Here is a 25,656-nt window from a genome sequence, read left to right on the forward strand (position 1 = left end):
CCTAAGCCGCCCCTTCCAAGTTCCCGGCCCCCCACGCTCCTCAGACCCAGGCCCCCGGAGGGAAACACAGGAGATAAATGAAAAAGGAGCGGATGGAGAGGGGCGCCGTGCAGAAAAGAGAAAGGAAGGAGGTGGAGCAGGGTGAGGGGTGAGAGCAGAGAGCATGTGGCTGGGGCCCCCCACCTCCGAGGAAGGAAGGAGAGGGTGACCTGGGATGCTCTCCCCTGTCCCCATCTCCCTTCCCGGGGAGGGGGGTGCTCCCCATCCGGCCACAGGCCCGGCGGGAGGAGGAGGGGTGAGGGCGGCGCCAAGGGTAATGAATAATTGAAGTAGAGGGAGGAGGAAGACGAGGAGAAGGAGGAAGAGGAGGAGGCCGGAGCCGCGGGCTCAGTGTCCTCCCCACTCCGCACCCCACCCCCTCCGCCTCCCGGAAGTCGCTCCCCGCCTCCCGCTCCGCCAACATGGCCGCGAAGTCTGATGGAGCGGCGGCCACGGCCAGCCCGGCGCCGGAGGGGGCGGCCGGGGGAGCCCGGGGCAGCGCGGGCGCGCGCGGGGAGGCGGCGGCCGCCGGGGGCCCCGAGGTGGCCGGGCCGGGGGGCTCGGGGCCGCGCTACGGGCTGCGGGACTGCTGCTGGGTGCTGTGCGCGCTGCTCGTGTTCTTCTCCGACGGCGCCACGGACCTGTGGCTGGCGGCCTCCTACTACCTGCAGGGTCAGCGGACCTACTTCGGCCTCACGTTGCTGTTTGTACTCCTGCCCTCGCTGGTGGTGCAGCTGCTCAGCTTCCGCTGGTTCGTCTACGACTACACGGAGCCCGCGGGGACCCTGGGACCCGCCGTCAGCACCAAGGACAGCGGCGCCGGCGGGCTCCCCGTCAGCACCAAGGACAGCGCCGCCGCCTTCCTGGCCAAAGAAGGCGGCTCCGAGCTGGGACCCCGGCCCGCGCCCTCCTCGGCCAGCGCCCACCGCCGCCGCTGCTGTCGCCTCTGCGTCTGGCTGCTGCAAACCCTCGTCCACCTCCTGCAGCTCGGCCAGGTCTGGAGGTAGGAGAAGCGCAGGTGGAGGGAGCTGATTCCGAGGAGGCTGGGTAGCGGGGGGCTGCCTCCCACCCCAGCTTTCCTCTGACCTCTCTAGGTCCCCTCGTATCCTGACCCCACCCTAATGTAGCTCTGATTTTTTTCTCTGCCAGCTCCTCCCTGCCCTCTGCCCTCAAACTCTGACCAACCCCAGAGCCATCCCCGTATCTGGCCATTGAGGGAGGAGGGGATGGAGCAAGAAGAGAGAGGAAGGGCCCTGGGCTAATGAACATGAGTGTGAAGCTTGGAAAAGAGCCCCAGGGGTCCCTCCAGCCCTGACCCACGCCTTTCTGCCCGAGTGCCGAGCCTGGGTTTAGGAAAGATCTCAGAAGTCCTCCCTTGCTTTCAGAGATTCTCCTTTCAGAATGGAAGTCCATTCTCAATCTCCCAGGAGAAACATGGAATTTGAGGTAGCTAAATGAATATCCCGCTCAAACTTTTTAGACTTTTGGGAAAGGGTATGCCAGACCCAGCTGCGGAACCGTCTGGCTCCTGTTTCTTAGGACTTCTCCAGTGTCCACTTCCTGCCCTCACCTCAACAGGCACAAGGAGATTTGGGGTCTTGAATCTGAGATTAGATGGCCACTAGCTGTCCTGTAATCTTAGGGCAATAAGAAAAACTGTGGCTTTGCATGAGCAGCCTGCTTCCAGGCTTACTCTGCCAGGACTAAGAGTGCCTGCTGAGCTGAGCTGAGCTGAGTTAACTGGAGGCGGGGGAATGCTGAACCGAGGGTTCTCCTTGAATCAGGATTGCTCCAGTAGCTTAGGCTTTACTGTGCACTGAAAGAATTGAACTTGCTACTTATGTCATCTTAGGCAAAACCCCTCTTCCTTCCAAGATTCAGTTTCCTCACCTGTGAAATATGGGAGAATTCCTTCCTCCTCATCTCATTAATCTACCATCATAGTTTACTTACCTAGTGGGTTGGACATGTGAGAGATGGTCTGTGGGAAGGCCCTGTAAACTTCAATAGGTTTTAGTAACGAAATAGATTATTAGGATTATCACAATTGTGGAGAAAGCATGGAAAAAGTTAAAGTCACAGTAGCGATGTAAAGGATGACTATTGCTGTTCTTATCTTTATTCTGTCTGCTACTTGTTAACCCAGTCTGCCTCACTCAAGATTTAGTTCTTAGCTGAGAACTGGAAGCAGGACACCCAGGGCTTGTTCCAGCTGCTCACTTGCTGTGTCACCCGTGTTGTGTTGCCAAATCTCTCTCTGCCTTGGTTTCCCTCTCTATGCCTTGTCTGGATGGATGTGTGTATTCCATTTAGCTGTCTTGGGGGAGAAGGAGGGTGAAGTTGTATCCACACAAGTTGGTGTTATCATTATTAGCTTGACACATAAAAATATTCATGTCAACATCCAGGAACTAATCTGCATTTATCATTCTGTGCCCGAGTGGACAGATGGTGAAAGATATTTTTAGATTCTGAAATGGTAACTTCCTATTCTTGGTGGCCAAATCCTCATTGCCCTTTCCTTCAGCCTAAAGTGGGCCTGCTGCCCTTCAACTCACTGACTACCTCAACCCTCCTTCTCCCCTTGTTCAGAATCTACGTGCAAGAAACTGATACTTCCTTCTTGAACAAACTGAATATCCCTCAAATAGGGCAAAAAATGATCACGGAGTGGGGGGGAGGGCCTCAGGGGCACGGCTGGAGGTAGCTGAGGGTCCATTGAGCTCCATGGTTTCTTCAGTAAAAGGACTAGCTATTTCCACTCTCCCCCTTTTGTAAAGGGGGTCAGGACTGCAAACTAATGGCCATTGAAAGTGTTTTGTTTGGCTTGAATAGTATTTCAAAACTCTGGAAGTCTTAGCAGTGTCTGGCTTGTAACCATTTAGACAGAATATATGTGCTCCATTATGTCCAGCTCCATTCTCTTTGGTCACATTTGGGCCATTTCACATAAGCTTTAGAGGCACAAGAGCCTCATTTACAGTTCTATAACAGTTATTTTACTAAACACTCACTTTGTGCCAAGCTTACTGTTTGCCTTTTTACCTGTTTCATTTCCTATATCCCTCCTAAGAAAACTCTGATGTGGTTGTGTTATCATTCCTACTTAACAGATGAGGGGATAGAGGCTCAAAAAAGCTACACCCTTGCCCAAGGTCACACAGCTAGGGCGTAGGAGAGCTGAGGAGTAGGAGAAGCCCAAGTTCAATTTATCAACCTTGCAGTTCTGCCACTAATGTGTCCCCCAAACTCACAGAATTATGAGTCTGAGATCCCAAGATTCTAGGATGATAGAAAGTCACAGCTTCTGCTGCACTGAGATAAGACTGTGAAAGAAGGGGGAGGGAGTTGGACCATGTGGGTAAGGATGGGAGACAGTGTATATTGTGGGGAAAGCGCTGGGTTGGGGCCGTGGATCAGGAGACCTGTGTCTCCACCCGGGTTTGTAACTAGCCTGCTAGGTGTGCGTGGGTGAGGCTCTTCCCACACCTGGGCTGCAGTTTCCCTGTATGTCAAATGAGAATATTAGATTTGATGACTTTAACAGCCTTCCTTTTCTGTAATTCTAACTATGGTCTAGCTATCAGAGCTAAAACGTCTGGGCACCTGTCCCAAAACCTTTCGTTTCTAAAATGGCTGAGGGTCTGGCTAAATGGAGGAAAATCCAGACGAGATATAGAGAAGCCAGCGGGGCTGGTATTCCTAGAAGTTAAGCAACGTTGGCACAACCTGTGTGCTTACCACATGAAATGTTCCCGCAGCGAACAGGCTCACTGCTCAGCAGGACGTGGTGCTGATGTTCCGGAGTACGGAGGAAAGGATGTGTGCTGAGCCCTCCAGGACCAAAGCTGACTTCTCTGAGCCTCACTTTTTTCAGGAGGTGACAGGATCAAAAGGGTCAGGGTTAGGACTTTAATTGGCTTAACAGCCCTGAGTGGCTTAACTCCTCAGACGGTTGGGGTGGAGAGTAGGGAGGAATGAAAACACAGGTTGGTGTCCAGCCCACAGCCAGCTCATGTCCCACCAAAGGATCTGTGTGCCATTCTCTTGGGGTTCAATCTGTGCACGGCCAATGCTCTGAAACACGCCCCCTCTCCCCACCCAATGCAGTTATTCACCTCCTGAGCTCACATCCCCAATTCCGAATAAAATAATTTAAGTCATAAAGATATCTTTCAACTCCTCATGCTTGTACAATACCGGATCAAAAGCTTAAATACTCTGAGAAGCCAGGAAACACAGACCTGTGTCCGTATGTGGATGTCGGTCAAGAGGACATTTGGGGGTAAGCAGCGACCTAGAGAAGGGGAAGCCTCCGCCTCGCTCCAGCTGAGGGTGCCATGAGAAATTGTGGACTCGGGATTGTCAAGTCGTGATTTATCAAGAGAAGTGGAAAATTGGGATTTTTGTGTGAATTCTTCCAATTTTCAATTACTAATTAATATTTTTTAAACGTGTCAACCAAAGTTCACACATCTGTGGGCTTGTGTTCTTTGTGATCTCTGGTCTAGCTCTGCACAACTCATAAGTTCTTATTTTAGTTCCAAACAACCTTGCAAAATGGGTGTTGGCATTATTATTTTAAACACAAAATGGGGCTCTGAGGAGGGAGCTGAGGGGGGGGACTTCATGGACACCACGCCCCCACTCCGTCCCAGCCGGCCCCATGTGAGGTGCTGCAGGCACAGGATCTCTTTTTACCCTGAAACTGTCCCTCTGTTGGCACATGACACACATTTACCAGACAAAGAAGTGAGGCTCAGAGAAGTCAAGTAACTTGCCCAAGGTCACCCACTAAGGAAATGGGGGAGAGGTGAGGTGCCAACCCAGTTTTGCCCAACTCCCAAGCCCAAGCTCTGTCCCTGGCACCACCGTGCTGATTGCATAGCGGACAGAGGGAGGAGGCGTCTCAGACCATTGGCCGTGTACAGACTGAACCCCAAGAGAACGGCACGCAGATCCTTTGGTGGGGCATGAGCCGGCTGTGGGCAGGACACCAACCTGTGTTTTCATTCCTCTCTACCCTCCACCTCAGCCGTCTGAGCAGTTAAGCCACTCAGGGCTGTTAAGCCAATTAACTTCCTAACCCTGTCTCCTCTGACCCTATGGGCGGCAGAGCAGTAAGCCATGACTCCTGCTTTTCCTAATCTTGAATTCACTGGGCTCCAGCTTTGCCCAGATAAGCATGGTTTGCTAAGCCAATTAGTGGGAGATGATCTGGCCGGGTATTCCTTCTAGGCTGTCAGGATCTGGAGACCCAGAATGGGGAGGGAGGGAGGCAGACTGGGCTTTGAAGGCCCTCCCTCTACTACCCCCTCTATGTCTAGGCCTGAGCACTGCTCCCTCTGCCTCCTCAAGAGTCCTGCTTGGTGTGAAAATCAGGCCCTATGTCTCTTCCCTGGGAAGCCATCGTCTTGGAATAATGGTTAAGTACATAGACTCTATCCCTAGCCGGTTTGGCTCAGTGGGTAGAGCGTCAGACTGCGGACTGAAGGGTCTCGAGTTCAATTCTGGTTAAGGGCATGTACCTCGGTTGCAAGCTTGATCCCTGGCCCTGGTCGGGGCAGGGGCGGGAGGCAACCAATTGATGTGTCTCTCCCCCTCCCTTCCACTCTCTCTAAAAATTAATGGAAAAATATCCTTCAATTGAGGATTAACAAAAAAAGAACATGGACTCTAATTCAAATGTCTTCAGTTCAAATCCCGGTCCTATCACTTCCTATATGTGACCTTGACGAGCCATATAATCTCTGTGCCTGCGTTTTATCCCTTGTACCTAGAGACCATAATGGTACACCTCTTGGGTTGTTTTGCAGTTTCATGAGATGATATGTGCCCAGGGTTTAGCAAAGGGCTGGCCCCATTGTTAAATATTCAGAACCATTGGCAGTGCTTAGTGCCGTCAGCCTGGGCTTTGTTCCCTGCAGAAGGAGGCTTGTTCATTGAGCAGGTGGCCAGGGAGGGGGCAGGAAGGCAAGAGGGCCTTCAAGGCCCCTGAAGCCATAAGGACATGGCAGCTGTTCATTTGATCTGCAATCATTCATTCAGAAAATATTTATGGAGCACCTGCTGTATACCAGGCACTGCGTTAAATGCTGGAAATAGTAGTGAACAAGACAAAAGTCCCTGCTCTCATGGACTCAGTAGTCGAATGGAGGCAACAACAAATGAAATACAGTATGTATTATATTGTGTGGGGGGTGCAAAAAAATAACTCTCTTCCCACCTTCACAGTTCTTCTAGCTGAGCTAATAATCAAATTTAAGAGACAGACCAACAGGAGAAAATGTCCACAGTTTATTACAGATGCACATGCAGGGCGGTGGGGATATGCCATAGGATTTGAGACCCAAAGACTCATTGGGCAGTTGAGGTTTAAATGCCATTGCGAACAAAGAAGGGAGGCCATGGTCCGGAATTGCAAAGGGAAAGCAGGTGAGCCACAGGAAGACAGCAGGTGGTAAACAGATTCTTGCTGGGTCACCCAGAAGCAATGGGATGCAGAGTGGAATCTAGTGAACAGATTTTTGTTTGGAGTCTCCCTGTCTGCAACACTTAATTCTTTTTTTTTTTTTAAATATATTTTATTGATGTTTTACAGAGAGGAAGGGAGAGAGATAGAGAGTCAGAAACATCGATGAGAGAGGAACATCGATCAGCTGCCTCCTGCACATCTCCTACTGGGGATATGCCCGCAACTCAGGTACATGCCCTTGACTGGAATCGAACCTGGGACCTTTCAGTCCGCAGGCCGACGCTCTATCCACTGAGCCAAACCGGTTTCGGCAACACTTAATTCTTATGTGTTAGGTGGAGTCCCTTCCTGAAACAAATTCTTCTATCTCAATTCCTATAGGCAGGTAAGGAGGAGGGTCAAAGTTTCTTTTGGAGCCTTTTGTTTCTTAATAACCAGCTTAAAATTAATATGCAAAAAGGCATGTTTTGGGGTGACAAAACTTTGATCACCTTCACTATGCATAATATAGAATCCTAGAGGCCCAGTGCATGAAATCTGTGCACTGGTAGGGTCCCTAGTGGCTGCCTGCTGCTGGCCGGGTACTCCCTCCCTTCCCCCAAGCTGTCTGTCCCACCCCCCCCACACACACCCCCCGCTGCCTGCAAGGCCGATCACCCTTGCCAATCGCTCCACCACTGCCCAGCTCCCAGGAGCTGAGGGAGCCAGGCAGCAGCCCCGCCCCCTGTGGCTGCTACTGGCTGCTCTGCGATTGGATTGGTGGGGCGATTGGCCCCCACCCGGCGACCAGTGGCTTGCATCCACCTTGGTCTGGTGCTGCCCACTCCACCATACCACCCCGGTCCCGCTTTCCTCGGGGCCCATCGGGTCCTGCAGCACCTCCACTGCTGCCTGTTCCCAGCACTGTATCGCCAATGCCCACCATGTTCTGCGCTCCCCCCTGGTGGTCAGTACACATCATAGCAAGCAGTAGAACTCTCAGCAGAACTCCCGGTTGAGGGGACAATTTGCATAGTAGGCTTTTATTATATAGGATAATGGATCAGCCCTGGCTGGGTAATTGATTTGGTTAGAGCTCTCGTCGGCAAACCATGGCTCGCGAGCCACATGCGGCTCTTTGGCCCCTTGAGTGTGGCTCTTCCACAAAATACCACGTACGGGCACACACGTACAGTGCAATTGAAACTTCGTGGCCCATGCGCAGAAGTCGGTATTTTGTGGAAGAGCCACACTCAAGGAGCCAAAGAGGCGCATGTCCGCAGTTTGCCGACCACTGGGTTAGAGCATTGTCCTGATACGCCAAGATTTCAGGTTTGGTCCCCAGTCAGGGCACATATAAGAATTAACCAAAGAACGCATAAGTAAGTGGAACAACAAATCTCTCTCTCTCTCTTTCCTTCCCCCTCTCTCTAAAATCAACTAAAAATTTTTAATATAATAGATCAGATATCAGTAAGTGTTATGGAAAAAGTAAAACAGATAGGAAGCTACAGAGGCCGGGGAAGAAGGTGTGGTTCTTTGAGATAAGGTGGTCAGGGCAGGCCTCCGGGAGGAGGTGGCATGTGGGCAAAGGGCTGGATGAGGTGAGGGCTCGCTGTGTGATGGTCTCGGGAAGAGTATTCCAGGCAAAGGGAAAGAGAAGATTGAGGAGAAGATCCGTGGGGCAGAAGCAGAGAGTAGGGGAGAGTAGGGGACATTATGGTGGACAGGCTGGCTTGGGTTAGATCACAAGGCCTCAGAGGACTCAGGGAGGACTTGGGCTTTCACTCTGCATGAAGCAGGAGTCCAAGAGGATGTGAGCAGGGGAGGAAGAGGGGCTTGACTTATGTTTGCAATGTGCACTCTGGCCGCTGGATGGAAAATAGATTGGCGGGAGGCCAGGGTAAGCCCCACGAGGAGGCTTCTCGATGATCCAGGTGAGAGAAGGTGGGGCTGGACCAGGGTAGTAGCAATGGGGTGGGGTCTGCTTCAGACAGAGTGGACCTGATATCTTTCCTTCTCTGGTCAATTTCCCTATTGGAGCCAGGATAGCTAATGGTTAAGAACCCCCATGCTGGAACCAGCCACACTTTGTGTCAGCACTTTCTGTGACTTTGGGCAAATGGCAAGATGTGTGTGCCTTGCTTTTCTCATCTGTGGAACAGGCACCCTAGTAATAAACCCTATATGTGGCTTGGGGGAGCAGTAAATTAAATAATGTTTATACAGTGTTTACAACAGTGCCTCCAACACAGGAAGTGCTCAAATCTCATTAGCCGTTACCATTTGTATTATTATTTATAAATTGGTACCAAAGGGTTGGATTCCAAACGCATTCCATGGCCCTCTCGCCATCATCTCAACCTGAGGATCTCTGAGTTCCTCTTTCTGTTCTGTCAGTCACCTGTCTAAGCTTGTGTTCGGTCCCACTGCTGAGCCATGTTTACAAGCCCCTGAATCGCTGACCTCCCAGGTTCCTCCCTGCTCTCACTTTGCAGGCTTCTTCCTGTCCAGCCTCACCACTCAGCTCCTGGGAGACACCTCTAGGGCTCCACCCCACCGCCCTCCTCTCCTCTCCCTGCCCATCTGCAGCAACAGGCCATTAGAGCTGCTCCTAACAGACACAGTGGCGGCAGTTGGGCCCATCGTCCCCTGTTTGATCTATAACGACCACAGACCGCACCGAAGCCTTGGGGGGAGGAGGGAGGGCTGCCAGGAAATGGCTTTGAACCCAGAGCCAGGTCAAAGGCCCTTGGGGAGAGGAAGGAGGATGTGTTGGGATCTACTCTGGTCTCTCCATTCACTGCTCTGCCTTTGTTACAAGGACCTCATAATTCCTCCCCTGGGAAATCTTATCTGCCTCCGGTTCCCCCCTTAACCGGCCCCATCCCGTCTCCACTGATAGCCATTCTCGTAGCCAGAATGATAGCTCTGAGGCTCAGGTCTGACCCTGCCACTCTGAAGCCAAAGGGCTGGCACCAGCTCCCCTCTGCCCCTCAGGCCAGTCCAAATGCTTTAGCCTGGCATCAGGCCCTTTGCCTCCTGCTCTTTAGTCTCCTCACTGCTCTAGCACCCTCCCCCCACAATAAGCCACACACTCTTTCCCTCCCATCTCTGAGCACGGCCTGCAGTCCTTCCTCCAGCAGCACCCTTTCCCCTCTCCTCCCAGTGAAATTCTGCACATCCTTCAAGGCCAAGCTCAAACCACCTCTTCTGAGAAGCTTTCCCTGAACAAACCCACATGTGCCGCCCTCGGCCCCTCAAACCCCGCCTCCCACTCCCTCAATCAGGCCAAAGTTGTTGTTTTTACCTAAAATGGAAATTGCTTAGCTGTTTCGCTTGTTTATAGAAGAGCTGTGCACTTTCGTTGAAACCTCAGGCAGCACAGAAAAGAGCTAAAGAAGACTCCCCTCCGCCCATTCTCTCTGGGGATAGAGAGGTGAGGCTAGGGGAGATTTCCACTTGCTAATTAGATCTTGTATAGCTTGAAGATTTTACTCTGGTTTTTAATTAACCAAGAAATATATGCATACATTCACCTGTTACTAAAAAGTCAGATATTACTGAAAATTCTAGCTACCATTTACAGAGACTTAGGTGAGCTCATTATTCTTCACAGTAATCCTGTCGGGTAGGGTAGTGCGTTGAGGAAGGATAAGGACTGTGGAGCCCAAACTCTTGGCTCTGCTACTTATGAGCTGTGTGACCGTGAACAAGTCACTTAACCTCTCTAGGCCCCAGTTTCCTCATCTGTGAAATGGGATAATCACATCCCTATACAAATGGCTATTGTGAAGGTTTATTGGACAAATATATGGAACATGCATTGCGCATCTGTAATATGGGCCAATACTGCTCGCTAACGTAGGTGAGTTAGTGGAAACTGAGACACAGAGAGGTTAACAGCCTCCTAGTTAGTAATTAGCGAAGTTCAGATTTGAACGGATACAGTCCAGCTCCCAAGGTCGCATGTATAACCACCAAGAGATACTGCCTTCTGCTAGTTAAGTGTTTTAATCATGTATTGCTTTGGGAAGAGGGAAAAAATCAGAAAAATAGTTCTAAAATTTGATTTCAGTATGAAGTACCCACTGTTAACATTGTGGCTTCTTCCTCTCAGCCTTTCCCCCCAGGCACAAGTCCTCATTCCTCTTCAGCCTCACAGTTCTGTTCATATTCTGTGTGATCACCTGCCCACCTGCCTGGTTTTCCTGCCAGATTAAAGCTCCTGGGGGTGGAGGCCTTGTCGTTTCTTCTCTCATGGTGACCGGCCCAGAGCAGACCCCCTGTTGCTGTTGGTGGCCTTGTACCCAGCCCGCTCAGGCGAGATCCACAGCAGGCTCTTAGAGCTTGAAGCCGGTTGAAGCAGGCTTTGCATCTGTGCTGATGTAGGGGGTGCTAAGGCAGCGTGGGAGCCCTTTCCCTTGTGGACATGGCACTGAGGTCTGCTAGGCCTGCATCTGCAGCCCTCCAAACTGTCATGGACAAATGCAGGTTAAGGCATTTGTGCTTGTATAAAATGTATCGGGACCAACCCTGGGCTGAGTTTCCAGGAGAATGCAGGAGAGGGAGGTATTAAAATTGCTCGTATACAGTAGGTGCTCAATAAATGTTCATGTGAACGGAATAGAATCTTCAAAATCAGAACCTTGAGCCAGACACACTTCATTGTCTGGGATTCAGTGACCCCATCTGTAAAGTCCAGTTGGGGGCTTTGGAATCCTGCATGAGTTTTCCCAGGACTCAGACAAGAGAGCAGAGTAGCTGAGGGCTGGGCACCGGTGCAGCCCATGGCTCCATTACTTCCTCGCTGTGTGACCCTGGGCAAGTCACTTCACCAGCCAGAGCCCCAGCCTCATCTGTGAAATAGCGATAATGACAGTATCCACATCTTAAGGTTCTTATAAAGATACCGGGAGATAATACACATGCACAGGGCTTGTCACATACTATACGCTCAGAAAATGGTAACTACTCTTACTATTATTATTATTGGTCCAAGTTGCAGCATATCTTACTTGCTTAGGAACAAGGTAGGGGGTGAGAGGGGGGAATCGGGGATCCTCATGCTCATTAACTCTCCTCCACTGACCCCCCTCTCAAGGAAGGAGACGTTTTCTGGGCTCTAGAGATGCTGTGAGGACAGATAACACCCCAAGGTTAAAGGGAGGCAGAATCTGTTTGAATAGAAGCAAGGACACCTTGACAATCAAGCTGCCCAGGAATAGCGGGCTATTCCCAAGGGCGGGACCTCCACATCACAGACGTGGGTGGGCAGACAGACGTGGCTGACTCTGGCAGGGAAGCTGCAGCAGGTCTCCCGGGTGGGGCTGGAGGGTAAGCTAAATGATCGCTGAAGCCCCTTACAGACGGGAATCATCTGTGGAGCTAACTTGGGGGCTTTATGATGCTTGGAGGCCAGGCCACATGTTGCACATCAGGAGCCACTGGGCAAATCCAGCCCGAGGATGTGTTTGGTCCACACAGGACCTTTCCCCGCTACCGAAACTGTTGAAACTATTAATAAAACTATTTATTATGGAAAAAAATTTTAAATATAGAAAAGTAGAGAGGACATTTTATTTTCCAGGTTATTTTGAAGTACATCTCAGACATCCTAGCATTGCATCCATAAATATTTCAGTGCATCTCTAAAGAGACAGACTTTTTAAATATATAACTAATATTGTTATCACACCTAAAAAAGGAATAATTACCTCTTACACATTCATATGGTATTTTTAAAATTAGTTGCCAACATTTCCAAATTGGGGTGGTGTTTTTGCATAAATATCCTAATTTCCCGCTATTCTCGAAAAATTCAAATTCTAGCCACACTGGGCTCAGATTCTCCCAGGGCAGTAATCAGCTGGAGCTGAGGGGCAGCTGCCTTTTTATACAGGGCACCTCTCCATCATTCTCCAGTCCCTCATAATGATATCAGCATGGCCCCTTCATCATCTAGGATCTCACACCCAGACCAGGACAGATAGAAGTGGGTGGCGCCTTCTCCCTGCCTTGATCTCCAAGTTCCCTCTGGTGACCAAAGCCACCAGGAGAGTGGACTCTAATTCCCTCTCCCCCAGCTAGCCCATGGCATCCCAGCTCTACACCAGAGAGCAGGAAAAGAAAGAAACGGCGGGACAAAGAGTCTTGATCTAGAGTATGGGGTCCTGGGTTTCAGTCTCTGCTCTGTACCCATTTCACAGATCGGGAAAGTGAGGCCAGAGAGGGGAGGAGACCTGGCTGCAGTAACACAGTGAAAGACGTAAGAGGAGAGAGCCTGGTCCCAAAGTCTTTGCTGGGAAGGAACAGTCTGCTTAGCTGTTCAGCAAAAAGAGGGCACTGGCTGGTTGCTGCTGCAGTGGGTGGGATAGGAAAGGGTCTCAGCTTTTCAGCCGAGGCTAAAATTAGTGGCAGGGAGATATTTGGCTTCATCCCAGCAAAGAAAGAGGTGCTATGGCTCTCTAGGGGGCTGCTAAGGAGGAGGAAAACGGCCCAGCTCCCAGCACCACGCGAAATGGGATCCGAATGTGTAAAATCACTTTCTCTGCTGGCATTTATGACTCATTTGGCTGCCAACCCCAGGAAGGTCCTATTTTGAATCCATGCAGGAGTGCTCGGCGTCGAGGGGTGGGCAGACCGGGAGGGGCCTCGGGGCCATTCCCCACGAGAGCTTCTGGGCCACATGGCAGGATGGAGTGTATGCCTGGGGCCCAATGTTTCCCACAAGCGGCATCCGGGTCCCCAGGGCCTGGCTCTGCCTGAGGTGTGCCCTGTGGCGAAATGGGGGAGTCAGCCAGCCTACTTTAAGATGCAACTCTGATATTCTGGCTGTTAACTTGGGGCAAGTCACTTCTCCAAATGCTTGCTAAATGTCTCTGGAGTCCATCGCCTTGCCTTCCGCCTTCCATCGCCATTCTCGCCTCAGCTGGGAACTGGTCTTCCACCTTCCACCCCTGCCTCCCTCCAATCTGTTTCCCACAGCCAAAGTACTCCCTCTGAAACGCAGGAGTGCTCTCCAATCCCGTCTCCCCAGCACTCTTAAGATAAAGACCCAATGCTTCACTATGGTCACCTCATCTCTTGCTTTCTGACTTTCTTCTCTGAGCGACAGCCATTTGACCACTTATTGCTTCTTCCCAACTCAGGACCTTTGCCCATGTTGTTCCTCTGCCAGAAACTTCCTTCCCTCCTGCCTTCACCTGGTTAACTCCTGTGCCTGCTTCAGATCATGGCTCACTAGCCACCTCCTCCAGAAAGCCTTCCCTGACTGCTACGCCCTTCCCAAGCGGGGCCAGGCCCTGCTCCAGCAGCACTGCTTGCTCAGTGGGAGAGCATGGAACCCTGTTTGCAGCATGTCTGGAACCCATGGAATATGTTTGTTGTTCCATATTTACATGATGATTTAATTAATGTCCACGTCCCCCACAGACAGTACCAGATAGTCTGGGTCTGTCTTTTGTTGTTGTTGTTAATCCTCACCTGAGGATATTTTTCCCATTAAGAGAGAGTGGATGGAAAGGAGGGAGACAGAAAGACAGAGAGATATCGATTGGTTGACCCCTGCATGCCCCCAATCCAGCCTGGGAACAAGCCCACATTCAGGTACATGTCCTTGACTGGAAATCGAACCCGAGACCCTTCGGTGCACAGGCTGACACTCTAACCACTTAGCAACACCAGCCAGGGCTGTCTGGGTCTGTCTTGTTCACCATTTTGTCCCCAATATTTTAGCACAGTACCTGGTGCGTTGTAGGTACTCAAAATGCTGGGTGAATAAATGTCAAATGAACCTCCTCTTTTCTGTGACTCAGTTTCCTCATCTGGAAAATGGGGATCATGCCCACAAAACCTCAGGGCTGCAGTGAGAATGTTAGCAAAGTACATACAGTAGGTCTTTGATGAGTGGCAGCTATTTTCAGAGGGAAGACCAAGACCTCAAAGAAGACCCTGCCTTGTGAACTTGCCTCAAAGGGACTTTTCTGACCCTCTCTCTCCTCTGGCAGATTCAATGAGCACCAGGGAAAGCCAGCCTAGGAGTGGGCCTCAGCTCTACCAGAAACTAGAAGGCCTTTTCCTGCTGGGGCCTCTAATTGGTCAAGTGCACAGCACTGGGCTGCATCAGTTTGATTCCATAGCTACTCCATACGGTGGGCATTGAGCCAAGGGCTTCAGAGAGGGAAGCAACCTGTCCAAAACCACACAGATAGTAAGTGATGGAGCCAGAACCTGAACCTGGTTCTCCCTGACTCCCGAGCCTGGGTTATTTCCCAAAGGCATTTGACTGCCTTTACTTGGGGAGCTTACATAGCATATCCACACTCTTCATTCATTCATTCATTCATTCATTCATTAAACAAAATATATTGAGCATTAACTGTGTGCCTGGCAACAGGGACATAGCAGAGAACAGGAGACCCATGGTCCCCACACCATTGGAGAGACGATAAATACGTAAGCAAGTAAATTAGACCTTTTCAGGTTGTGGTGCGTGTTAAGTAAACAGGATAACATGACAAAGTGGCCAGAGGAGTGAGTAGAGTGCTTTGGAAAGGGATCTGGGAGGGCCCCTCTGAGGAGATGACACAGCCGAGGTGGGAAGAATGAGAATCTGCCAGAGATGGGTGGGGCCCTTTCCAAGCCGAGGACCTGAGGCTGGGATGAGTCTGGGTGTTCAGGAAGCAGCTAGAGAGGTGCACGGGGGGGAAGGCAGAGGGAGAGAGGTCCTAGAGGTGGACAGAGCTAGGTTGCACTGGACCTCAAAGGTCATGGTAAGAATTTTATCCTAGAGTAGTGGGCAGTGGACGACCTGATCTAAGGTTTCACAGCATCCCTCAGGCTGCTGCGTGAAGCATAAGCTCTAAGAGGGATGGGAGGAAGGACGCTTACCGGGGCGGATGGAGGCTGCGTGAAGTTGGCTGGCTTGGGCCAGAGTGGTGACATCAGGGTGGAGACAAGGACCTGGGTGCGGGACACAGATGTTGGGCCTTAATGTTATAAGAATGGGGTGGGTGGGGAGATGGGCCTGGTGAAAATTCCTTGGGGTGGGCGGGAATCAGGTTACCTGGGCCCATTTTGTAGAGGAGGACTGAGGCCCACAGAGGGGTTGGACTTTCCCAGAAAATCCAATGGTGAAAAAAGATGTCATAATAATAAAAGCCCAATGAAGAACGGGAGCCTGGGTCTCCGACCATCGTCACCCCTCCCACGTCATCCCAAGCAGAGCTTTGAGGTCTGGGCAGTGGCACCTCCATGAGACTGAAGCACCTTCTCTGGGGCAGGGGCCCATGCGAGCCACCTCAAGGTTTGCTGTGAAGAATGGACACTATGGACCTAGCCGGTTTGGCTCAGTGGATAGAGCATCGGCCTGTGGATTGAAGGGTCCCAGGTTCGATTCCGGTCAAGGGCACATGCCTGGGTTGTGGGCTCGATCCCCAGTAGGGGGTGTGCAGGAGGCAGCCAATCAGTGATTCTTTCTCATCACTGATGTTTCCATCTCTCCCTTCCACTCTAAAATCAATAAAAATATATTTTTTAAAAAGAATGGGCAATATGTATAAAAAGGCTTAGCATAGCCTGGCATGCAGTTGGTGCTCAATAAATATGAGTTATTAACAGTATTATTAACACCTGCACACTGTCCCCCTACAGGCCTACAGAGCGGTAATGGGCCTGGTGTGGGGGGTCCTGCTCCTTCCCATCAGCCCTGCCTTCCCAGCTCCACCCTGCTCCTCTCCAGAGTTCTGCAGGCCTGGCCCAGGGTGGAGACCAGGAGCTAGCCAAGGCAGAGAGCGGGGTAGGGTGGGGGGTTCCTGGATGGAGCAGGAGCGGGGGCGCCGCTGGAAGCTGCTGTGTTTTTGGCCCAGAGTGTGAGGGGGAGTGGAGGGGGGGAAACACGCTCAGAAACACGGAGACCGACAGATGGAGGAGCTGAGGATGTGAGAGACGCGGACAGACAGAGACCCAGAGTCGGGGAAGGGGGGCAGGCAGGGGAGGGCAGCGGAAAACTGGCAGTCTCACCGAGCAATGAGCTGAGCAACACTCCAGCAGATGGACCGAGCAGCCAAGAGACTGACGGACAGCAGACCAACAGGCGGACCCAGTATCCAAGAGGACAGACGGCTCTCCTGACATCCAAGCGACAGGCAGACGGATGATCCCGGTCTCTAAGAGGGGACAGACCGGCTGACACATGAAGCCAGGTCAGATGACTGACAAATAGACATAATATCTAAGAGACAATGGGACCCATAATCCAAGGTACAGCCTGGGGGACTGACCCAGGGTCCCAGGGTGACACTGGCTGCCAGACAAATAGATAGACTGACAATAGCTGAGGAACAGATAAATAAACAGGCCGACACTGCATTCAAGGGACAGACACAACAGGCTGAGCTGAGCACAGACAGAAGAGACAATGGCCCAGGACCTTAGGGCCGACAAAGGGACAAGTCCAGCTGGGACCCAGGTCTGACCGTTTGCCTGGGAACGGAGGCCCTGGCCAGAAACCCTGACCTCGCACCGGAGACTTGGGGCAACCCGGGAACCAAGAACAGGAGAAAGAAGGACCCAGAGCAGCGCCCAGAAGCTTCCTGGCTCCTCAACACGTGGCTCCCTCATCCTTTCCCCATTAGAGAGTAGCTCCCCAGGGGATGCTGGGAGGTTCCTGAAAAAACGAGCTCTGTCCATTTCTTGACCCTGCTGCCTGCTCACGGAGGCCATGGGGCCCAGAAGGCACAGCTTTCGGGAGCCTGAGTGGAGGGACTTCACCTCCTAGCTGCTGGCTTCTCTCCTTTCCAGATGTGGTTTTATTTGCTCCCAACACCCACCCCCCCCACCCCGCCTTCAGTACTGACTATCTGTTTTTCCATTTTCCTCCCGGACATGCTTCTTTTCTGAGCACAAGGCTGGGAGTTGGCAAATTAGATCCGAAATAGACCTCTGAGCACCTCTGTTTCCTTGCCTGGAAAATGGCAGGTGGTAGAAGCTGTCTGTTAGGCTCTGGCTCACACTGGCCTCAGGCAGTGTGAGGCTGGAGCTGTCAACGCTGGCGAGGCCCAACCAGGCTGAGGAGCGCCAGGGAAGGCTTCCTGAAGGAGGAAGGACAGAAACACATCAGCTGGGTGTCCTGGCTCTGTGTAAGCTCAGGCAAGGAAGCCCCAGGGCCTCCAAGGTCAGGAGAGAGAAGACAGGCAAACACTCACATTTATTCATTCAACAAATATTGATTGAGTGCCTACTGGATGTGCTGATGCTGGGGAAACCGTGGTGACCAAAACAAAAAAGTCTCTAACCTATCAGAGCCACGGTGGTAAAGTAGGAAATAAATGTGTGAGCTAATAAATAGGGTTGCTTCATAGTGTACGGTACGGAAATAAGAGAGGGCAATGTGATAGGCCAGAGTGACTTGGTGAGAGCGGAGGGACTGACAGGGGAGGGGACCTGGGAGGCCTCCGAGAATGAGCTGAGACTGAGCCACCACAGGAGGGTGTGTGGAGGGGGTGTTCCAGGTAGAGCAAGTAGCAGGTGCAAAGGCCCTGAGTCAGGAACGCGTTTGGCTGGGTTTGAGGAAGCCCCGGGAGTATCTGGAAGGCTGAGAACAAATGGAACAGTGGTTTGCGAGGAGAAGAGAGAAATGGGGCAGTGATGGCGAACCTATGACACGCGTGTCAGAGGTGATACGCGAACTCATTTTTTTGGTTGATTTTTCTTTGTTAAATGCATTTAAATATACAAAATAAATATCAAAAATATAAATCTTTGTTTTACTATGGTTGCAAATATCAAAAAATTTCTATATGTGACACGGCACCAGAGTTAAGTTAGGGTTTTTCAAAATGCTGACACGCCGAGCTCAAAAGGTTCGCCATCACTGGTCTAGGGCCTGCAAACCAAGGGAGGAGCTTGGATTTTTGTTCCCGGTGTGATGGGCGGCCCTTAAAGGTTTTGAGAAGGGGAAGGAGACTTAATCTGACAGGTTTTCAAAATACCCTGCTGGTTGCCATGTGGCTGCAGGGAGCCCACCGAGAAGGCAAAAGCGACGGTGGCCTGGACCAGGGCGGTGGCAGTTGAGAGGATGGATGGAAGGACTCGGGATGCGTTTTCGGGGAGAGCAGATACATTGCCCGGAGGCTGGGCTCCTTTTCCTGAGATGGAGCATCCTTCTCTGTGGGTGGCATCAGTCCCGTTTGTGGTGAAGATGAATTTCTTCCAACTTCCTTTCAAATGGAGTAGAATAGGCTTCCTGGGGGAGGTTTTAAGAGCGGCTGCTCGATGAAGGAGGAGCCAGAGGCCTCCACCTAGCTAGCATCCACTCCCCCCTTATGTGCACATCCCTCTGCAGTTCCCAAATGCTCACAACAAGGATGAAAACGAGGCTCAGAGAGGCAGAGAGTACCCGAGGCCACAGAGCATCTAGGGCAGGGCTGGGCAGCAAACCCTCACACTCAGCATCTTGCCATCTTGCCTTTCTCATTCTCACCGCAGGAGCTGTGATGTAGGCAAGGAGGGTGAGTGCCGACCCCTTTTTAGAGAAAGTGAAACTGAGGTTCGGGGGAATTAGGATGCTTGTCCTGGGCAAGGCTGTTTTAAGACCTTTGTGGGCCCCACATCTATGAAGCATATTAAAATGCAGCTATAGCAAACATCAAGTGCAAATTACATACAACCAGATAGATAAAAGCCAAATTGCAGTTGACTGGCTGATATCATGTTCTGTTTTGCAGGCATTTAATTAAACATTTATTAATTTTGATTCTGCAGTTTTTCCCTGTGTTTTAGAGCCAACCTCACGCCTCCCGCCACCCCCCCCTCCCCAACCCCCCAGCCTCAAACATTTTCCTAGGCCCATAAAAACCTTGCAGGCCCTTGGCAGTGAGCATGTAGTGGGGCTGGCAGGAACAGCCACAGATCTTGGTTCTGTAGCCAAAGCAGGCAGAGTATTGCTGAACCTAGGCCCTTTCATCCCCCCACTATGACATGATCTTTCTACACCCCCTGCTGACCCCATGTTTTGGGGTCTCAGGTCTTCTTTCTTCCCCTACCCCTTCCCTGCTCTGGCCCACTGTGGCCCGGGCTGAGGGAGCCCTTTGTCTGTGGTTAGCTGGGGTGTGGGGTGTTGGGAGCTGACAGGAGTGGGCGGGGAGGTGGGCAGGCAGCCTGTCAGGTGGTGATGGATGCTGGCTGGGCTGGGGCCTCCCTCATGCTGACCAGGGCCAGGAAACAGATGGTCTTGCAGCCTGAGAGAAACTTCCAGGGTGTCGCCCTCCCCCAACTCCCCAGGCCCTTTCATGTTGGACCAGCTGGTCTCTCCTTCCTATTCAAAGCCAGAGCCGTGGGAATGGGGAAGGGAATGGGGTCAGGAAGAGATGGGGGCTGAGAAAGGTGGTCTGTGTTCTGGGCCCTCAGAAGCTCTGGGGGCCAACTTGGTCTCTCCCCTAGGACCCCCCCACACACACACCCCTGGCCATCTCCAGCTCTGTTCTCTGCCCCTCCTCTGTGCCCTGCCTCAGCTCAGCCCTGTCATTTCAGGCCTGGACCAAACCCCAGCCTCTCCTGGCTTTCCTCCAAACCAGCCTCCAGAGCAAGCTTTCTAAGCCACTGAGCTCATCACATCACCCCTGATTCTGGGATAGAATTCAAATTTAGGATAAAATATGAACTCTTCAGTCCAGAATTTGATGCCCTTCGCAGTTCTAGTTCTCTTATGCCCCTGTCCAAAAAGCCTCCTTCCTGACAAACGACTGGCCAGTGCCCCAAAAGGCCATGTTCTCTCATGCCTCTCTGCCTTTGTTCAACTGATTATTCCACCTCGAATGCCCTTCCATTGCCCTCGCCGGTTTGGCTCAGTAGATAGAGCGTCAGCCTGCAGACTGAAGGGTCCTGGCTTCCATTCCTATCAAGGGCATATGCCCGGGTTGCCAGCTCCATCCCCAGTAGGGAGCATGCAGGAGGAAACCGATCAATAATTCTCTCATCATTGATTTTTCTATCTCTTTCTCCCTCTCCCTTCCTCTCTGAAATCAATAAAAATATATTTAAAAAAATAGAATGCCCTGCCACCCCCTGTGTGCCTTAAAACACCTGCCCATGCTTTAAAACTGAGGTTAACTCTTTCTTCCTCCAGGAAGTCTTCCCTGACCCCCTTTAACCCTTTAGCCAAAGGTACCCACCTCTTCTCTGGGTTCCACCGCATCTTAGAGCATCTATTTCAGCTCTTACCATGTCTCTCTCCCATGGGAGTGAGAGACACTTAATGGCACAGGACATGGCACATAGCAAGGGGTCAGAATCCACATGCTCTGTGAATGAATGATTCTGGCTGCAGGGATCCTTATGTGAGGGGGTAGGTAGAGGCCAGGGAACGAAAGATACAGGGAGACAAATTTCTGCTCATCAAAGAAACACAGTCCGTCTGGAGCTGCTCAGAAGCAGAAGGCCCTGCCTCAGGAATAGGGACTCCCTACCACGAAGCTGTATGAGCAGAGGGTGGAAAGCAGGGGGCCAAGACTTGCTAAGGGGGTTTCAGCGTTGGGCAGGCGAGTTAGACTGAGGGAGTGGGGATGGGATGGAGAGCCCTAAATCGGATGTTTCCAGCCACATTTTCAGGGGAGAGTTCAGATCCAAGAACATTAGCTCTGAAAGGATCTACAGAGTCATCAAACCCATCCTTGTTGGAGAAACTGAGGCCCAGAGAGGTCTGATTGCTAAGACCAGGATACTCATTGGGGAAACTCTGGGTCTATCAGTTGATCCCAAATTTCAGGGAGCACTGCGGTTCCTCCCGTGGGTTGGCTGTACGCAGTTGAATACTGTTGGCCTCTATACAACATTCTGAAAATGCCAGCACTCCGTTTCTGGGAAATCTCCGGTTCCCCAGTTTCTGACGGAGGCAATTGGGTCACTGAATATGGTGAGTTTTTCCCCCTGGTTTCTGGGGAGATCACTTCTAAAGGAGCCCTCTCTGGTTTCAGCAAAGGGGATGAATCAGAGAATTTGGAGGTTGCGGGGCCAGTGTCTATGGCTGCAACAGCCAGGGGTGGAGCTGCTGGACAAGGCACCAGGACAGAGAGGAGAAATCAGAACCAGAGATCTGTGTGGCCAGGTCCCTTGTCACCCAGTGGGCACTGCAGGTCATCGTTGCAAATGATCTCACTCATGGAACGCTCACAGGCAGGACTCAGAGAGGGTCTTCTTGCTCAAGATTACACAACAAAGTGAGGAATTGGTCTCAGGACTTTGGGGTTCCCTCCATGCTCCTACTGGGTTACCGGAGTTCCATTCAGTTCGACAAACTTTCAATCATTCCCACATTCACTCATTTATTCATTCAGGCAGCACACAGGTTGAGCATCTACGTGCTAAGAATTGGAGATACAGCAGTTAGCAAGCCGACCTAATCGTTCTCACACAGGTCACAGTGTGGGGGAGGCAGATGCTTAAGCAGACAGTTAAACCCACTGTGAAAAGTGCTCGGTTGGAGGAAAGCCTGGGGGAGGCCCCTACTCCAAGTGGAGAGCGGTCAGTGGAGGATTGATTCCTGGAAGAAATCATGTTGATAAGCTGAGCCTTGGGGGAAAAACAAGAGTTATCCCGGTTGGGGGCTGGAGTGGGGGTACTACCAGGCAGAGGAAACAGCAGTTGCAAAAGCCCAGCGAGGAGGAGGATTGTGAGCTGGAATCTGTGGCCTGTGCAGGGTAGCTGGAGGCAGGAAGTTTGTTGGGAGAAGTGACGTGAGAAGAAGCAGCAAAGTCTCAAATGCCAGAGGATCTCTAAGCAGCCTCCCGTGCCCTGTGGGGAGAACTGGGCACTCAGGGGTGGGCTTGGGAACACGCCAGAAAGCTGCTGGTGGCCACAGAACTGGGGGCTGGCACCAGGAACTGCTCCTGAGTAGACAAACTCTTAATAGCATACGGGAGAGGCAGAGCTGCTTAATGTCAGAAGGTGAGCCCTGAGGCCAGGCTGCCTGGGTGTGAATGCTGGTTCCGCTGCTTCCTAGCTGTGCGACCTTGGACCAATGGCAGAGCTCTCTGGGTCGCAGTTTTCTCATCTATAAAATGGGGGTAATGGCGGGGCTGTTGTAAGCTCAGGGCACTGTAGGGAGCCAGGAGCCCGGCGAGGAAGCAGGCCCCAATGTGCCCGAGCAGGCATGATGACGAGAATGCTGGATGAGCCTTTCCTTTGTGTCACTGCTTGAAGCTGAGGCGCCCAGCAGGCGCTCCCCGACCTCGGCCCCGGGAGCGGGTCCTTTCAAAACGGCCGTTTGGCATTTGGGGTAGGAGGCTCAGTGTGGCAAGGGTCGGGCTCGGAGTGGGCGCCTCAGCACCGCGTCCCCCCGGCAGGTACCTGCGCACCGTGCACCTGGGGCTGCAGAGCCGCTGGCGCGGGGAGCGGCTCCGGCGCCACTTCTACTGGCGGATGCTGTTCGAGAGCGCGGACGTGAGCATGCTGCGCCTGCTGGAGACCTTCCTGCGCAGCGCGCCGCAGCTCGTGCTGCAGCTCAGCCTCCTGCTGCAGCGCGGCGGCCGCCCGGACCTGCTGCCCGGTGAGCCCCGCCCCCGGCCCTCCCGCCCCGGGCTCTGGGGATGCCCTGCGTCCCGGCCCACCCCAGCCCGGGCTCCCTCCTCTTCAGTGTTCTGGCTGCTTCAGGCCCCCTCCCCACGCACTGCCAAGGCTTTGCAGGCCTAGCCCCTTCTACTCTCACCACCCTCCAGGCCTGTGAAGACCTCCATGTCCCTCCAATAGCCCACTCGCCCTCAGCGGTAGAGACCGGGCCCCTCACCTCTGAGCCTCCTCTCAAGCCCCCTGGGTGGTCCCCCATTCGGCCCCTCCTCCCTTCCCCATTGTCAGGGCAGACCAGACCCCGATGCTGCCAAGTCCAAAGAGGCCCTTGACCCCCTCACCGCACCTCAGGCCCTCCCCACCCCCTTCATTCTCCGAACTGTCCTGATCCCAGCGTGCCCCCCCCCCCCTCGGGGACCCCCTGACTCACAGACCTGCCCAATCACCAGTTTCCAGGGAGCCTATCCACCCGCCCTCTCACTGCTCTTCAGCCCCCTGGTCCTATGCACTCAACTCCTCCTGGCCCCTTCCCTAACTCCAACAGACCAGACCCCCTTTCACGTCAGAGAAAAGCCACATCCCCCGCCCCCCGCCCCCTGGAGCTCCCCATGCTCCTCCCACCAAGACTCTGCCCAGCCCACCCTTAATGTCCTGAAAGACTATCCCGCCTCTCAGGCCCCGGGATATTCCTTCCTTGCTCGGGATACTGGGCCCCATCAAACTCTCCCACGGTAGATTTTCTTTCCGTCCCTCAGCTGGGCTGAGCTTGGAGATCCCCCTTCACACCCTAGTCTCATCGTGGTGGCCTATAGCTTCTAACAGTCCTCTCCTGGTTCCTCCACGCCCTCACTGTGACCCCCTCCCGACGCTTTACCTCCTTTTCCACTCCCAGAGCCCTAGACTAATTTCCCACCTTCCCACCTTCCCACCAGCCCCCGAACCCTAACAGTCTGATACTAGAGGCCTAGACCTAACCCTTATGGAGACCCAAATCGCCCACCTTCCCTCTCCCTTCATGCTCCCACCCGGAAGAAGTACCCAGCTCTATCCATCCCCCCATCATCACTCTTGAAGACCACCCACGAAGACCCTCCCATGCCCTGCCTGAGTTATAGACCCTTCCCTCACAGCTCCTCAGAACCCAGCTCCTGACCCGGAACCCTCCCCTCTACCCACCCCAACCCAGACCCACCCCTAACCCAGCCCACCCCGTCCCCACCCTGTCTCCACAGCCCTCTCCACCTCTGCCTCACTCGTGTCCCTGGCCTGGACTCTGGCCTCCTACCAGAAGGTGCTGCGGGACTCCCGAGATGACAAGCGGCCACTGTCCTACAAAGGTGCCGTGGCGCAGGTGCTCTGGCACCTGTTCACCATCGCGGCCCGCAGCCTGGCCTTTGCGCTCTTTGCCAGCGTCTACAAGCTCTACTTCGGCATCTTCATCGTGGCCCACTGGTGCATCATGACCTTCTGGGTCATCCAAGGCGAGACGGACTTCTGCATGTCCAAGTGGGAAGAGATCATCTACAACATGGTGGTGGGCATCATCTACATCTTCTGCTGGTTCAACGTCAAGGAGGGCCGCAGTCGCCGCCGCATGGCCCTCTACTACTGCATCATCCTGCTGGAGAACGCCGCGCTCACTGGCTTCTGGTACTCAAGCCGCAACTTCTCCACTGACTTCCACTCGCTCATCCTGGTCTGCGTGGTGGCCTCCAGCTTCGCGCTGGGCATATTCTTCATGTGTGTCTACTACTGCCTCCTGCACCCCAATGGGCCCATGCTGGGGCCCCAGGCGCCTGGCTGCATCTGCCCCGAGGCCCCAGAGCCCTGCGGCCCGCCAGCCGATGCTGTCACAAGCCCCCCGAGGTCCCTGCCGAGGACTACAGGCGCTGAGCGAGATGGAGTCTCAGTGGGGGGTGAGCGTGCAGGGACCCCCACACCACCTGTCTTCCAGGTGCGGCCTGGCTTGCCTCCCACACCAGTGGCCCGCACCTTGCGGACAGAGGGGCCTGTCATTCGGATTGACCTGCCTCGTAAGAAGTACCCCGCATGGGATGCTCATTTTATTGACCGCCGGCTCCGGAAGACCATTCTGGCGCTGGAGTACTCCTCACCCGTCACGCCCCGGTTGCAGTACCGGAGCGTGGGGACCACCCAGGAGCTGCTGGAGTATGAGACCACAGTGTAGGCCACAGTTTCTCCCCCCAAAAGGGGATGGGCTTGGCTGACCTCACATCGACCACAGTGTTGAGCCTGGAATTTCAGGGCCACCAGGCTAAGGGGAAGTGGATCTGTTGGTCCAAGGGTAGAGTGGCTCCACCATTGGGTTCTTTCAGGGGAGGGGGCAGTCTTGTGGAGGCCCCAGCTCTAGGCCCTGTTTTCAGCGCTGTGGCCCATTTTCTAACACGCCCCCTCGAACCAGGGCCCAGGGAATTAACTGGTGCTACACTCCTCATGAGCTGCCCCACTTTCATGAAGGCCTCCATACCACCTCTGGTGCTGGGGGCTCCACACCCTCTCCCCTGCCTGGAGTTGCCCACGTGTCACCCCTGGTGGACTTGTCAGAGAAGGGGCACTGTCTGGGGTCCATGACTGAGGCC

At 53.0% G+C, this 25,656-nt stretch overlaps 1 protein-coding gene across 1 annotated transcript; it reads left to right on the forward strand.

The window, feature by feature from the left end:
• Positions 1-461: 461 nt before the first annotated feature.
• On the forward strand, positions 462-25,244 carry XKR7 (XK related 7; the record flags this gene model as incomplete). Its single annotated transcript, XM_081097954.1, has 3 exons — positions 462-1,042; positions 22,837-23,039; positions 24,289-25,244. The coding sequence occupies 3 exons, from the start codon at positions 462-464 to the stop codon at positions 25,242-25,244; spliced, it is 1,740 nt and encodes a 579-aa protein (XP_080954080.1).
• Positions 25,245-25,656: the final 412 nt, after the last annotated feature.

This window comes from Myotis nattereri (assembly GCF_964212035.1).
Source record: "Myotis nattereri genome assembly, chromosome: 8".
NCBI classification, from domain to species: Eukaryota; Metazoa; Chordata; class Mammalia; order Chiroptera; family Vespertilionidae; genus Myotis; species Myotis nattereri.